The sequence below is a fragment of the Cynara cardunculus genome, assembly GCF_001531365.2.
Source record: "Cynara cardunculus var. scolymus isolate 2C chromosome LG 13, CcrdV1, whole genome shotgun sequence".
Taxonomy (NCBI): Eukaryota; Viridiplantae; Streptophyta; class Magnoliopsida; order Asterales; family Asteraceae; genus Cynara; species Cynara cardunculus.
Genome location: NC_037540.1, coordinates 4,981,435 through 4,998,906, shown reverse-complemented (window position 1 = coordinate 4,998,906; position 17,472 = coordinate 4,981,435). Strand labels below are relative to the sequence as shown.

The 17,472-nt window shown below is 30.8% G+C and overlaps 1 protein-coding gene across 1 annotated transcript; it reads right to left on the bottom strand.

The window, feature by feature from the left end:
- Positions 1 to 7,901: 7,901 nt before the first annotated feature.
- Positions 7,902 to 9,174, bottom strand: LOC112525796 (E3 ubiquitin-protein ligase RHA2A). The gene has a single exon (XM_025136066.1). The coding sequence runs from the start codon at positions 9,126 to 9,128 to the stop codon at positions 8,625 to 8,627; it is 504 nt and encodes a 167-aa protein (XP_024991834.1). The 5' UTR covers positions 9,129 to 9,174; the 3' UTR covers positions 7,902 to 8,624.
- Between the last annotated feature and the right edge of the window lie 8,298 nt (positions 9,175 to 17,472).

Below are 17,472 nucleotides of genomic sequence, written 5' to 3'. Positions count from 1 at the left end.
TATATTTTATTCAAAAATAAAAACATCATCGCTTTTTCAAAATCAAATAAGACCATACTATAACATCGACTGAGATAGAGAATAAAATAAAATGTTAAAATCAAGATGTATCTCGCTGTATTGCGCGAGTACCCTTCTAATTATATTAAGTTAAGATTTAAATTAAGAAGTTAGTAATTTTGAATAAAATAATTAAATAAAGGTTATGACTTGGGATCATGTGAGACAAGACTGTTTTTATGAGACACACGAGATATGATTTTTACACTTGAAACTTCACAGTATTTTTGATGTGAATATTCGGTTTTTTTTACTTTCACAATATTTTGTTGTGAAGTTTCAAGTGTAGAAATCGTGTCTCACGAAAACAGTCTTGTCTTACGTAAATACAACCCTAAAGATTATTGTTGTTATTTTACAAATTTCCTTTCTATTCTTTCCTCTCCCCTCTCTTAACAACATAATTTCATTAACAAGTTTGAAAACCAAGTGACCTAAAAACTATTTGTGAACACAAAAACACCAAAAACCAAAAAAACTACAGATCCATAAAAACCACTGTGGAAGACTTGGATACACATTGTGGAAAAATTTTAAATAATCAAATTTGAACACCCGTCAATTATTTCTGATGAACCCAGAACCAAAAACGTGTAGTATCATGATGTGAACCACTATCAAGTATATTATTTCAGTTAAACATTGTGACCATCTATTTTTTCCTACCCAATATGACACAACAACACCAAAAACAAGAAAAAAAATACTGAAATTCCCTAAAAACATTGTGTAAGAACTTGGATATATATTTTGAACAATTAATTAATGTTTTTATGGAGTTATGGATTTCTTATTTATTTATAAGAGGAATATTATGAGTTGTATTTTTTGTTACTAAATTACCAATTTATATTTATTTAATAAATAATATAATTATCTTAAATGAATTGTTTATATTCACATTCGATCTCATGAATCTCACAAATTTTAGGGTTCTCATTTGATTAAGCCTCATAATTTATACACGACAAAATTCATATAAACTATTTATTTTTGGCGAAACTTAAGCCATTGACACCTAAAAAGATTGAGATCAACCACAAGGGTGGTGCCTGATTGGTTTGAGCTTGACTTCAAAGATCAAAAGTACCAGAAGGTCTCAGGTTCAAATCCAAGGAGGAATAAAAATCCCCTTGTGCCCACGAAGGTTCAAATGCGGTGACTTCAGGCTATCTTCAAAGCAGGTGGTTGTCCTGGAATTAGTCGGCTCACATAGCGGGTTGGATATTCAGGTTAATAAAAAAATTGAGATCTACCTATAACTCGACTTAAGAATTTTGAGGCCAAATTTGAAGGGGGAAATAAGTATTTTAACGGTATTATTAACATACATATTATACAAAATAACTTCTAAATGATATGATTGTTTTATGTTGAAAATATAGAATATTTCGAAATTACACCTCGTCAATTTTTGATATTTCATCCCAGGTAAATGCAATTTACAGATACAAAAGAATATGTTACATCTTACTTTCATGGGGATTTGACGTAACATCTACTGCAATTCATAAAAATAGCTGATAATAACAAAAACATTTTACAATCATTCTTAATGCAGTCCTTAAACAACTTACCGACACTTTTTAAAAAATTGAAATATGTACTGAAAAACCTGCAACATCTAAATTTGAATATGATACGAACTGAAATACTGAAACTATTTATATCTACTCCAATGATCGAATATATAATTGATTAATAATATAAACATAAACAAACCCCACTCGTGTAGACTACATCTCCACTTTTCCTTTATCGATCCCAACTTCAGCAATTTTTGTGATACACACTAATAACAAGCGTTTTGATTCATGGCATGAAAAAACCATCGATTAAAATAACATAACATGCATTAATTCGGGAATAAACCCACTAATTGCTTTCAAGAACACTAAAATTCAATTTCTTTACAAAAGGGCTCGTTTTGTTCCCATTTTCTTTGTTAAACACTTATATATCAAACATATGCTACTGATTACTTATTTAAAACAAAAGTCCAGGAGAATTCGTTCTTGAATTCGTCGGATTCTGTTTATGAACTCGTTGTACAATTTCTATATCTTTTCTTACTTCAAAACCCAATCATTCTCTCCCAATCTTCTCAAGGTTTTCGTTTACAACTCTGGAGAAAACGAATGATTAACATATCTTCATCATCGACCTTGTGATTAAGCACATAATTGGGATCTTCACAACTGTTGTCGCACTTCTTGATTTCCATAAACATGCATTCTGATTTGTGTTGGTGATTTGTATCACCAATATCATTTAAGTGTAATGGGATTAATTTGTTAACCAATGTAATTTCGATAAATATTGAACAAGGGTGGTGCGGAGTGCACACTTGTTTGAGTTTATTTCGATTAAAGTATACCTATTTAGGGGCTATGACGGGGGGTCTGGGGGTAGCACCCCTGGTAGCGTGGTCCAAGGGGTGGCAACCCCTAGTGGGGTCCAAGGGCAGAGCCCCAGGCTGGGGTCGAACCGGGTTTGGTGGTTCTGAAACTGCCGTTTGACAGTTTTCAGATTCTTTTTCGTATTGATCATTTGATTTTCGCTTCTCGGCTGCTGCTTCCTACTCTCGACCGACTTACAGCCTTCGATAGGTTCTGTCCACTGCTGCCCTCCTTTCTGTTTTCCTCTAAATCGACAGCCTCTTTGCTGTCCACCTTCGACCGACTGCCTTCTCTTTGCTATTCCTTTCGACCGACTGCTGCGCCCCGCTCGATTTCTCTCCACCGCCTCCCGATTTCTGCTGTTTGCTACTTGGCTCCCATCGAACCGCCTTTAAGCACACCTCCATCTCTTGTCGCTGCCCACGATCTCCCGTCTCTACCCACGTTTGGCTGCTGCACAATCTCCCGATTTCTCTCTCTCTCTCTCGATCGATTTCTGGTCTGGGCAGCAGCCCTGTTCCTTCTTCTTTTTCTTTTCACGGGCTACTGTTTGGGCTTCTTTTGGGCTGTGCAGCAAGGCTGTTTGGAAACAGCATGGCTGTTTGGATACAGCTTTGCTGCTTCTCCTGCTGTTTGGAGACAGCTTATGTGCTGTTTGGAGACAGCAACAAGGCTGTTTGGCTGCTGTTTGGACCATAAAACAACTAATCGAAAAAAAAAATTCCTTTTCAACTTAAATAGCCTCAAGAAGTTAAATTAACTTAAATTAAATTGGCCCCTTTTAAGCATGTATTTGTATAAATTTGGACTTATCAAGGGTACAGATTGATTCATAACATCGATTCTCTGTTCGAATTACTGAATTTTATCCGATTGAAATTTCGATTGTACCATCGAAATATTTCAATATGAAAGTGAATCACAACTTTCAGTAATCCAAGCAATCGAAACACCCAGAAATTCTAACGATTTGAACATGTTCTCCAAACTACATTTCAATCCAATGCTTTCAACATATGCATATTTAACCTCGACTTTCATCTTTTGGATGTGTACAAACTAGCCAATGACATCAACTTTGTTTCACCTTTCGGGTGATATATACCCAGTGTGCATTATTTACACCGTCAATTGTTTTTAAGTTAGAAGCCACATATCAAAGCTAATAAAACATATGAACGTGTGTCATGTGAAATTCATAACAAGCTACCCCCACATGATCTTTTCACATGTATGCGTTGATACTGAGTCACACATCAACCATAAGGACGACCTTTTAATTATTAGTTTATATCACGTTATTGTTAATTCATTATTAACCAATTCGGCTTTCAAGATTGTACTCTTTACAAAACCCGTGTTGGTTTTCAAACACCTTTTGCTGCGAAAAAGATTTGCACCATAAACGATCGTCAAATAAGTTACGAATAACTGCTAAATATATTTTGTTATTTAAATAAATAAATAAATAAAAATTAAGAGGGCATATGGCAAACTCCACACCACTTGTTAACACCATCAAGTTGCATAAATTGTTGTGGAGAAAAGAAGAGGGAGTGTGACAACTAGTTTTGTATGCATGCCAACCACTTGCAAATGCAACCACTACCCTTCAATAGTTGTTGTTGCTTTGGAATTTGCTTTTGCTTTTTGTAAAATGTGGTATGAAATTGGCAACTATTTCTCATCTCTTGACTTCAAAAAAATTAATACATAAATATATTATATTATATTTAAACGTCTGTAAATCGTACAATTTTATAAAGCAGTTTTCATGTATTATTTCATATATGAAACAACATTGATTAAACACTGTACTTTCACTCGTGTTGTTTCATGTATGAAACAACATGCAAAAACTGGTTTATAAGTTTTTACGAATTATTGATGTGTAAAAGAATGGAATGGTATTTTATGCCTATTATCGGGGTCGTTCCAATCTTTTTGGAGGCGCTGCTAGGGCTGTAAACGAACCGAACGAACATGAAAGGAGGCTTGTTCATGTTCGTTCGTTTAACTTAACCGAACGAACATGAACGGTAAACGAACGAAATTTTTTGTGTTTGTGTTCGTTCGTTTAGAAATAAGGTGTGTTCGTGTTCGTTTATGTTCGTTCGTTAACGTGCTAAACGAACGAACATAAATGAACGGGCTAAACGAACATAAACGAAAAGGTTAAACGAACATAAATAAATATTATTTGAATTCAAAGTAAATAAATAAAAGATTATATATTAAATTTAATATATAAACGACAATAAATGAACGAACGTTCATGAAAATAAATTAACGAACGAGACTCTTATTCATGTCCGTTCGTTTAACTAAACGAACAAAAAATTTGTTCATGTTCGTTCATTTATTAAATAAACGAACTCTCTGCCTAACAATTCGCTGAACGTTCGGTTCGTTTACAGCCCTAGGCTCTGCTACATTCAAAACTTTTGAGTACATTGTATAAATGAAATATCAGAGAAAATATGTTAAGAACAAATTTGGGTTAAACCTAAAACAATTCACAATCCGAAAATAAACCTAAACCATTAATAATTTGAATCTAAAACCAAACAATTAATAGTTTGAACCTAAATAATTTCGGCTATAGTTTTACACAAGTCGATAAAAAGACCCTAAACACATGTAAAGATTTAGGCCTCGAAATTTCGAGGGCCCTGTTCAAAATCTCACATTTAACATGCTAAATGATGTTATACCTATTAAACCATTGAATTCCGTTTCTGACAACTGTTTATATGTTTATACATCAGAGACGGAGCATCAGATATCGTTTTCGTCTTATCAACAGTTAATTGCGGTGTTTGTGTGCGAGTTAAAATCGCGTTTAACGTTAAATGAAGTTTGTTATTTATAGAGGTATTTGGTGAAGTAAATAATTTCTATTTTTATGTTAAATCAAATCAGAAATAAATGGAGTGTGCGTGGTTTATTTGGAATTTTTTTGGCAATGGGATCATTTAATGCGCCTTGAAATGGGCCGCAAGTGGCCCATACGGCGACGTTTTTTTATCGGTCTTTGTATTGTTGGGAAAGTAGTTGGGATGCTTTCTTGCATGTATTCTTGGTCGTCCTACCAATAAAACACGTTTAAACCAAGTAATCCTTAACAAGACGTGTAAAACACGATTTGCTTTAAAACGTTTGGCAAGCGATTATATATTAAACGTTTTTACTGGATAATTTGGTAAAATTTTCGGTTATTAAAATGGATCGTTGATAAGCTTTTTATACCCGGTAAACGCTATTTCGATAAGAGTTTTTTTCCCTCATTTACTTAATTAGATTTTAGGTCTTTGTCATTTCTCTTATTCGGTAAGATTTTCGGTCCTTGTAGTACTTATATAATAAGAAGATAAGTTAAGTAAGAGATTGTTTGGTTGGTTTTCCATTATGTCCTCTATGAATAAAGTTGTCTATGTGGATTAATTTGTCTGTATGGATTGAGAAGAATTTTGTTTGGTAAAATTATTTTATAAATGAAAGGAGCGTATTCTAAAATTAGGAGGGACTTGGAAAAACTTAAGACTTTCTACATAAAGTTCCTCTAAAAGTTTGCCGAAAATAAGTCACTTTCTATATCAATAAGTCACTACCAAACAGTCTTGTATGACTCACTGAATAAGCAATGAGTCTCATTAAGCTCATTTGACTGCTAATAAACAGACCCTAATAGTTAGGGTACCTAACTTTTACTTAGCATACTGACATCTCAACTATTTATGTAAGACTTAAATGAAAAATGCTAAATTTGCAACTAAAAATTAAGGGGTCGTTTACCCAACGCTTACCCAGGTAAGCGTTTACCAAGTCGCATTACCTTACCGGATAAATATGGTAAGAAGCAAGAATCTTACCCGGTAAGCGGGAGACAAGAACCGAGAGTCTTACCCGGTAAGTGAAGGCGACGACTCTTACCATGGTAAGCGCTTACTGGGTAAATTGTTGCATATAATGTCGTTTTGGTGGACAAAAGTCTTACCCGATAAGTAAGTGGTAGTGTTAAATTTTACTGATAAACGCTTACTGGGTAAGTGTTTGGTAAACGGCCCCTTAGAGTAAAAAAACGGTTATTTATAGATATTATTTTTGTTATTTTGTAATAGTTCAAGATCAAATCATACAAGTAAAACAATTATAATAAAACAAAACATTTATGAAAAAAAATAATTTAATCCTCATTTTATTTTATGAAGAATGCAATAAATCTGCACCAATAATTAACACATTTAATAAATAGTTACACTTTTTCAAGTATTTTATTAGTTGATTAAATACTTTTTCATTTTTTAACTACAACTTTTTAGCTTTTTTATTTTTTATTTTATTTTATTTTATTTTATTTTGTATATTAAATTGTCATTTAGAAATATATGAAATTAAAGTACCACATGAAAATTCATGTTATTAAGGATATAGATTTCTCTGAAAATGAAAAGTATTATAGTTTGATTTTAATTTTATATAGAAATATATTTTAAAACTTTTATTTATCAAAACAAAATAAAATCAAATTAAAATTTCCTTCAATTAACAAAAAATAGAAAATTGTTGACGATATAACCAGAAACAAAATTTAGGTTAGCTCAAACGATAATAAACATTCAGTAATGAGACATAAGCCTTCGGGGATCTGGTTAAAGTCTTGTAAACATGAGCATCTCTAATGCAAAGTTTTTATAAGTAAAAGTGTGAGTAATAAATACAATTTTTATAAGAACCTCACATCCTTCGAATTCTTATAAAAAAAACTTCGGTTCTTACATCAAACTTGGTATGAAGTAACTTTCTATTAGTTTTTTTTAATATATTTTATATATTATTACTGATGTTAAAAAATACATCAAACCCACAAAATGGATTATAAAAACTATCATTGCAAAGTTTTATAGGTTTTTAATTTGACGAGGTAAAAATGACGTAACAAGCAAAAATGTAAAAAAAAAATGGGTTCTTATTAAATTATTTCTAATGCAAGGTTCTTATAAACAAAAAATGATATGAGGTGTTTGGGATTGCTTATTTGAAACAACTTATTTTTTTTATAAAAACACTTATCAACTTATTATAAGTCAGAAAAGTTGAAATTATTCAAAAACTTTTTATTACCGATTTGGCACCGATATAATTTTTTTAACCAAACACTCAAAAATGCTTATTACCGATGTCACACTACAATAAGTCAATAATTTGTTTTTATAAACAATCTCAAACACCACCGTAGTGGTTTCTAGAAACTAAAGTTATAGAGAGTTTATATAAGAACCCTTCTCTCTCTCTCTAAATTTTTGTAAAAATTCGTGGTTCTTATGTAAAGTTTATATAAAGTCACAATTTCTTAATTTTTTTAATAATATTTTATTGATTTAATAATAATTATTGATGTTTGAAAAAATAATACACCATAACTATCATTTTAACCGATTCGTTAGAGCGTCTGTAAGAACCTCCTTTGGAGTGGATTTTCCATGGCGGTAGAAGGTGACCTTCCCATGGTTAAAATTGATTTGTTTTTGTAAGATCTAGAAGCCATTTACATGGCGAGGGAAATAAGCTTTTGATGCAGAACCATCAACACACCACTCGACGCAAATGAAAGGAAGGATTCTCAATCACTTACAGATTTTGAATCCAATTCGGTACCACCCAATCTCTCAACTCATCAATGAATGCTCAGTTTTACCTGAACAAACCAAGCAAAACCAGAAATGGATAGAAGAACTTCATTTATTGAGAATACATTTGTGTAGCATACGAAACATTGAGAACTGAGAAGCAATAAACCAGAAAGTTAAAATTAAGAATTAAGAACCCCTAAAAATTTGTCAAACGTCAAAATTGTCATCAACCGCTTTCCAAGTAAAAACCCTACAGGAAGGTGAAAAACCCTGGAACAGGTAAAAAACAATACCGAAAACATGGCGAATCTTTTGTCCAGAGCAGAAATCTTCAAATCCAAAGTAACAGACGACGTTTGATGCTATCAGGTACACGTTACCATAGCATTGCTTCTCTGGAACTGACAATTTCTGTTCTGGAATAAGATTTTACCAAACATAGCCGCGTTGAGTACCTTATCATCATCATCACATACTTAAAATATATATATGTATATATTTAATAATATATATATACGTCTCTGTAATTTCATCATCTCAAGGAGAACCAATCCATCACGTCATCCGTCATACGGCGGCGTGTCATGGCCACGCGCTCGTCGGAGACCAAAGGCGACCTGCAAAGCGGACAGTTGAAGTTGAGATGATCAAGCCATCCGTCAAAGCACTCCTTGTGGAAAACGTGTTGGCACGCCAATTTGCGGACCTGTTCACCGTCGGTGAGGCGGTTCAGGCAGACGACACATTCGGAAGCGGCCGGATCCGGACCTTCTGCACGGAGACTGTAATTGTAGGAGAAGATACGGTTGAGATTGAGCTGGTCAGCGAGGAGGATGAGTCCGGCTAAACCAGAACCAACGGCGTCAAAGAGCATGGCGTCATCAACATCATCGGATCGGTAACGAGAGATTCCTAGAGAGTGAAGGAAGGTAAAAACGAGTGAGCGTAGATAACAAACGCCGTTGGCGATGATGGCCAATACGAAAACCGGTATAGAATCCGATGAAACATCGGTGAGCTGATTCTGTAAACCCATGAATGGAATTGAAATCGAAATTGGGGAGGAAGGAATGATGGAGAGGGGAAGGGGAGGGGCGTGTGCTGCTTAAATACGCCTCGTTGTTTCAACAGAAAATGTGAAAATAAACCAGAAGTGTGGGAGCTTTTTCGCGGTGTGACCATGTGAGATGGGTCCGCTTCCCATCTCTAATTTTCAAGTTTTACACTTTTACTATTTCATCAACTCTTCCTTTGTCTTTTCTTTTTCTCTTTTCTCTTTTCTCTTTTCTCTTTTATATATCCATACATCTACTTAACAAAAACCTTTAAAAATTAATTTTTTATGCATTAAATACTGTCTATTAATACATATTATTTAAAATTCAAGATTACAAATAAATTTTTCATATATACAACTATTCAAAACTCTATGTTTGAATTCATGTAGTTAACTGCATACAAGTAAATTTTTCATATGTTCAACTTATTAAAGCTCCATGTTTGAATTTGTGTAGCTAACTGCAGATAAACATAATCAAATATTAGATAGATATTTCATTTTAAATATAAAAAATCTAAAATATACTTAAGATAATCATTGAATTCTAACAAAATAATAAATATTATCTTTATAGAAAAATTATATTATTAAACCAAAAGTAAATGGCTTCGTTATTAAATCTAAATTAAGTTATAATAAAAATTAGAATTAAAGAAGTTACACAAAAAACAAGAATTTTTAAATATATAATTTGACACTAAAATCGATACATTTCTTTCAAAATTTTATAATACCTTCAAATTTATATTTTATTCGAAAAAATAAAAAGATTATCGTTTTTTCAGTACCACATAAAATCGTATTATAACATCAACGGAGACATAATAAAATAAAATATTAACATTGAGATGTATCTCGATGTATTACACGAATACCCTTTTATTATTATAAAATATATCTATTAGCATGTTAAATATGAGTTTTTAAGTTGTTTTAAATGTTTCATAAGGCCTGATTTCACTTGTCTTATATAGACATGACCTATTTAATTTATTTTAAAATCAAAAGCAACTATTTAATTTCAATATTTATTAATCAAAAACAAAAACCACCACTCGATATTATTCTCATCTTGTCATTTTAAATATTTTTGTTGTCTATTTACTTGAATCAAACGATCTCATAGATTAGTATGGTTATAAAAATGTAGCATAGTCACCAAAAAGATTGTGACAACCTTGTTCATTACCATCAGATTTTGGGCTTTTTTTTTATCTTAGACGTATAATTTTTATATATCAATGAATGAATTGATTTGATCTTCACATTAGTAAAAATTAGATATAAGAACACCATATTAAAATGGTAGGATAATAGCATCTCAAGTAAGAGGTTCCTATAAAAACAACCATTGGAGAGAGTTCTTTTTTTTTTTGTTAACTGTAGGTTTTCGCATCAGGTTGTACGCATCTCGACTAATTTTAGGGGTCTGGAGAACGGTCAAGAAAATATTCGACTTTGTGTAAAATGATATTTTAAAAGTTTTTTATATAAATATTTTTTTTGATATTTTAAAAGTTTTTTATATAAATATTTTTTTGACATTTTAATAGTGTTTTTATATTATTGTTGACATTAAAAAATAAATAAAACACACAAAAGGGTTTTTATGAGAACTACATAAGTATTGAACACTTATGAGAGGCTTATCAGATAAGCGTTTATCGACAAGTATCCCTATTATCATTTACCTTATGGTAATATTCTCGACCATCAAATTAGATTGATGATAAGCGTTTATAACTCGGTGAACGCTTGTTGCGCAAGAGTCATCACTTTTACTTACCGGGATAAAACTCTTGATCATTGTCTTCCTTCATACCAGGTAAGATTATAGCTAGGCCTTTGTTATGTTCAGTCTATAAGATATTTGAACTGGTAAGTATTTACCAAAGTAGGTACTTAGTAAAGAGTCATTGCTAATATGATAAAATACTGCATTAGGTTAATAATCAACTGAGAACTTTAATGTCTCTTAAACTAATCAAAACTAATACCTAAAAAATACAGTGCCGTAAAACAGACATATTTTTTTATACGATCAAGTCCACTTTTTAACCTCATGAATAGATCACAAACTGTTAGAGACCGAGTTTCAATCTCGTAGCATCACCTTCTTAGTTTTAATATATCTGGAAAAAATTTGCAATAAATATTTTGAACACAAACAAGACCTCACATATAAAAAGTAATGAAATAACTAACAGATCAATTATGATGTTGTGAAAAATGTCATGATATTTGTTTCTTATATCAAACGGTGGTACCGTTTGAAAAAATTTATGGATTCGTCCCTTCAATATTTGGTACAGTTAGCTAGGATGTTACAGTCTTGGTCTTCTTCAGTAAAAAAAAGAGGTGGTCACACTACAATAAAACTGATTTTATAGGACGTATAGAGTATCTTAACGTTCTAATAAATAATTTACAAAAAACTTCAGCTTATAAGACCAAACCAAATAGTGTTACAATAGATTTATATAACGGTTTTAACAAGTTTTTAGTACGTTTTTAAAATAAAATATCGTACTAACTACTTTATTCGACACCACATTAAAAAGGGGTCATACTAATACAAGTGTTTTATAAAAAGATTGGTTTATAAAATACATCTAAAAAATATCCTATAAACGAGCTAATAGAACATTGTATTTTAAAGCATCCTAATTTTTTGGTTAAAACACCCAAAATCATATAAATCTACTGTAACGTTTTTAGTTATGACTTTTTATAGTTTGATTATATAAATACAAGTCTATAAAATATTCTATTATAACTCTTAAACATTTTAGGCGTCGTATAAACCCAAAATTTGTTCCAGTGTGAAATCAGAAATAAGGTGAGTTGTTGATTTCTATTCAAATTCAAATTGTATACACGACAAGTAGTGAGTTTTTTTTTATAATACGGAAGATGGAGATGGTGTTTTTATTTATTTTACTCTTATCAATTTATTTATATTGTTCTCTAAAATAAATATAACAAAAAACACTCAATATTTAGACTTCTTTTAGTTCTCTATTTACGAGATGTTATAGACATTTTGTTGAAGATACTCTTATCGACATGATTACGTGGTATTTGTGAAATCCTGTTTTTGGATATCTTATCACGTTTATATTTTCGAATATTGGATCAATAATTCTTATTGTAATTATATATAATCAAGACTTTGAATGTATATAACGTGTGTGTATATATATATATATATATATATATATATATATATATATATATAACGTATGTCTAATGTTAAACTGGGTTGGATTTCGGTAATAAGAGATCTCCAACATTTGATCAATTAAATTGAAAAGTTTAACTAGATCAACACAAATGAAAAACAACAGATCAATTTTCTTTTACAGTACAATTAATGAGTTGGTTTAAGATAAAAAATGATCGAAAGTCCAAATCTCTTGTATTTTTCACCAATGATTCTGGACTGCTTACCGGCTTCGAATGCATTGCGCTTTCACCATACGACAATGGTTCTAGACCCTGAGTGGTACAACCGGTCTCAACTTGCATCCCGAGGTGCCGATCCTGCACCACACAGCCAGAACTTGGTTGGATCCGGACTGGAAGAGGGATATCCGTCATTTTAACGTTGTCGGACAGATATCTGTCAAGTGGACATAATTACAATGATATTGTACAAAAGCTTTCTGGCAAAACTAATGGTAGACCCATTGGATTTCCATTTAATGTGTAAGTTGGTCACAAACCGACCATTTTATGTCAATTACAAGATCCGGATCTAGATTTTCTTTTTAATTCAAATTTAAATAAATGCAAACACAAGTTACAGTTTAATTTAGATACTCTTGCAATTAACGTGTATCTAACATATGTCATCTTACTTATCTCAATATTAGATAAATGATCGCAAATTAAACATATTACTATTTAGGGGTGTTTGTGATTGCTTATAAAAACAACTTATTTACTTATTCCGGTGTGACACCGATAATAAACACTTTTAAGTGTTTGGATTAAAAAAAAACTTATATCGGTGCCAAACCGGTAATAAGAAGTTTTTACTTTTATCCTGGGGAAGCCTTCCTTGTCGTCAAAGAAGAATGAAAATTTCTAAAGTTTTCTGAAGAAGTTAAACCATTATAACTTATAATAAGTTAATAAGGATTTTTGTAGAAAAATATAAGTTGTTTCAAATAAGCAATCCCAAACACCCCTAATACCATATATTATCAACTTTAATAAGTAAATTATTATTTGTAATATGTCTCTCAGGTTAATTGTATCAGAAATTATCCGTTTTATCTGTATATAGGTTCACGGTTTTAAAATGTGTCTAGTAGAAGAAAAATTTAGTCCCTTGTAAGTCATCGTTGTCATATCAATCCGGTTCTTAGCTCTGATACTATTAGTAAATATTGTTCGTTTTGTCTATATCTAGACTTACGGTTTTAAATCGCGTATGGTAAATATTATATCTAGTGTCTTATAAGATATCCTACCTTCCCCTCCTCAATCGATATGGGATCGTACAATATTTTTTTAACTGTATCAAGCATTTACATGCATATCTTTTTTTTTTATTTTTTTTGTCGATATAGTTTGTTAGTCCTTGTTTGCTTCTTTTTTTATAAAAAACTCTTATCAACCTCTTATGTCTAATTCATTGAAAGGTAGGATCATTCACTGTTTGTTTTTTTTCAAATTTTCAGATGCATTTATGTCTTGTTTTTCTCTTATCTGGTAATTAGTATGAGGTAAACCAACATTTTATTTGTCTCTTATTGTTCTTCAAACTCTCAACAACGATGTTTCTCTATCAATTAATCTTAACCGATTCTTACCAAATCAATTTTCATCTCTCTCAATTGATGTATTTTAATAGGATTTAAATGTGTTAAACACCGTTAATAACATATTTTCGTTTAAATAAATGTTAATTATATAATTTAGATGTAAATTTCGTAATAATGATGAATAAACATGTGAAATTATATAAATGTATCTATAAATTCAACAATCTAATTTTTTTAATGGATAAAATAGATAATTTAAATAAATTCAAACGTTTATTAGTTTACATAAACAAACAGTTTTATTTATTTAGATTTCAGACTCCAACACCAACTTTTATAAATCAGAAATAAAATTAAACGTTATACTTTATCACTTTCTAAAAAACAAACGTATACCTTAATATTTACAAAATTGTTACCATAGGAGAGGGATGGATGATTACATGTGGGTATATACGTAAGTTATCATCAATGACAAGTGACACGTGTACTCTACTGTTACACTACGTGGATGGTAAGCCACGTCACCACCTTTTTTATTTTTTGCTTTGAAAATGTAAACAAAATAAAAAAATTATATAATTATATATATATATATATATATATATATATATATATAAATTCGGCCAAATTTAGGTGATATGCCCTACTTTAAGGAGAGTCGGGAAATGAAATAAGACCACCCGTGTCACATGAGCTTTAAAAAAATCATATAGAAATCACCTTTCATGTTATATTTTAGGAAACGCATCTTTAAAACTTTCATTTTGATATCTAAAAGATAAAATTTTAAACATTTAAGTAATCAGGTAATTGGTTGAAGTATTAACTCGTTCTTCTGATAAAGCACAATACATAAAAACTAATTTTAGGTGACGTTTGTTTTTTAAGAGGTGCTGAAGTCTGAATTTACTTCTGATTTTTAAGAGGTGGTGCTAAAGTCTGAAATCTGAATCAATCAGACTGTTTGTTTTTTGCGTCTGAAATCTGAAGTTTGAAGATGAGAGATCGAGAGTTKATATGGATTGACAGTTGACAGAGTTGAGAGATGAGAGATCGAGATATAAGAGTTGATCCAGAGAAATCGAGCGTAAAGAGATCAGAGTAGGTAGACGACGATTTGAAATAAGAGGTGATAAGAGGTTTCTCAATCACTTAAATTTTCAGACCTAATAAGAGTTTTTAAGCTTTTAATTGGAAAAAAAAAACAAACACATTGAATCCTCTTATGTCTGACCGATTCAGATTTAAGAGAACATTAAGAGCTTTTTTATTAAAAACAAACAGCCCCTTAGAGTAAGATATCCTTGCTAACAAATAATACTGAGTTGGATGTCACATCAACATGGTAACAGGACAGGTTAATGCTTCAACCTGTTATCCGGATACTTAAATGACTTTACATCATAGGTAACCAAATGCAAGTTTTAAAAGTACGTTACCCAAAATAAAAGTCAAATAAATTACGTTAATTTTTCATGCAATTTATCCTATAAATAATATAAAAGTTTTGTTCACCGAAACTCAACGATAAGATAAGACGAAGATAAAAAAAAAAGCCTCTTGCATTTGTTGTGGTATGTTTATTTTAAAACTAGCATTGGACACCTACGATGATTATAATTTATTTATAATTTTTTAAACAAGGTTGACTAAAATAAGTCAATGTCATTCTTTTATAAGGTCGGCGAAAATGAGAAAACCAGATAAGTTTATAGCTTTCTTTATTATTGCTATATTGTTATTCTTATATAAATTAACATTTTTGCAAAAAGATAGTTTCGAAGGTTAGTGAACATGAGCCACAACCAGAGACGTTTCGATCTTTTTGGAGGCTCTGCTACATCCAAAACTATTGATTACAATGTAAAAATGAGATAACAGATAATATATATTAAGAACAAAAATGGGCTAAACCTAAAACGATTAACAATCTGAAACTAAACCTAAACCATTAATGATTTGAACCTAAAAACAAACAATTAATGGTTTGAACCTAAATAATTTTGGTTATAGTTTTACACATGTCGATAAAATACCCTAAACACATGTAAATTTGGGCCTCAAAATTTCGGGGGCCCTGTTCAAAATCTCACATTTAACATGCTAAGCAATGGCCCTGCCAACGACATAAGTTTAGAGGTTTAGTCCAGAGGATCACAACCTTCTTGGGTTTTTCCATATATCTACCATCAATTGTCAATATTTCATTTTTTTTATCAATAGGATAAATAAAACTCGACCTCAATTCAAGAAAAATATTAAATATATTCATTCTCAAGATGTCACATTATTGTTTACATATACTTTTTACGTAGAGATATAACGGTAGATTTTATTTTTTGCTCTAATTATCTATCTTGATAAAGACCTTAAGGATTTATATTTAAAAAAAAAAAAATTAAATATTTATGTTTTTTGGATGCAAAATTATCCTTAAATAATATTTATTTTCACATTAAATAAAAAATTAAAAATAACTAAGATAAAAGGTTTAACTGTTTTTTTTTTTTATTAACCTAGATACCCAACTCGCTATGCGAGTTAACTAATCATATGACGACCACATGTTTTACAGGTAGCCTGGAGTCACCGTATTTGAATCTACGTGGCCACAAGGGAATTTTTATTCCTCTTTAAATTTAAACTTGAGACCTCCGGATATTTTTGACATTTCGAGTCTAAGTTCAAACTAATCAGACATCATCTTTATGGTTATATTTAACTAATTTTAAAAACATCAAATTGTTTGAAAATATTAAAAACAAAACTTGTAATGTTTTAACTATTTTAGATCAAGTTTTTATATATTCGTCGGACTTCGATGATTATATATATCTATTTGTTTCTCAAAATGTCGATTACAACGTTAACTAATAATTTTATGGTTGTAAATGATATAATTATAAAGATTAAACCGGAAATTAAACAATTGTGTTCATCTATACAACATTAATAATCATTTAAACCAAAGTCTTAAGTACAAGTTTTAATGCATTGAATACAAGTTTTTAAAGTATAAAATAAAAAAAATCTCTTAATTACAAGGTTGTACGCATGATGTACAACTTATTAATACACTGGTTTTTCACCATAACCAACAATGGACCCCTAGACTCCCTTTTCTTTTACAAGAGTCTGAGAGCTCCCATTTGGTATAAGTTTTATTTTCACTCATTCCTATAAAACTTTATTTTTTTCAACATCCATTTTTACACATAAATACTCACTGAAATACAATATACAAATATTGTATGCATGTTTTGAATTCTTTAAAAGCTTTTGACTCTTTTTGTCTTCACAAGAGACTAAAATTTTTGGTTGTTTTTACATTTTTGGTCTAACTCTATCGATGTTCTGCCCCGAATACAATTTACCTTCCTCTTTTACTTTTTGTTTGAATTTCAAATGGAAGAACTAGCTTGTCATTATTTTATAATCTTCTGGTGATTGTTGCCCCATTTCAATTTTGCTTACCCAGTGCATTATATGGGTACACTGCTAGTGTATATATATATATATATATATATATATATATATATATATAT

Bases quoted from the DNA above. Each gene is read 5' to 3' on its own strand.
- LOC112525796 (XM_025136066.1), bottom strand. From the start codon at position 9,128: ATGGGTTTACAGAATCAGCTCACCGATGTTTCATCGGATTCTATACCG.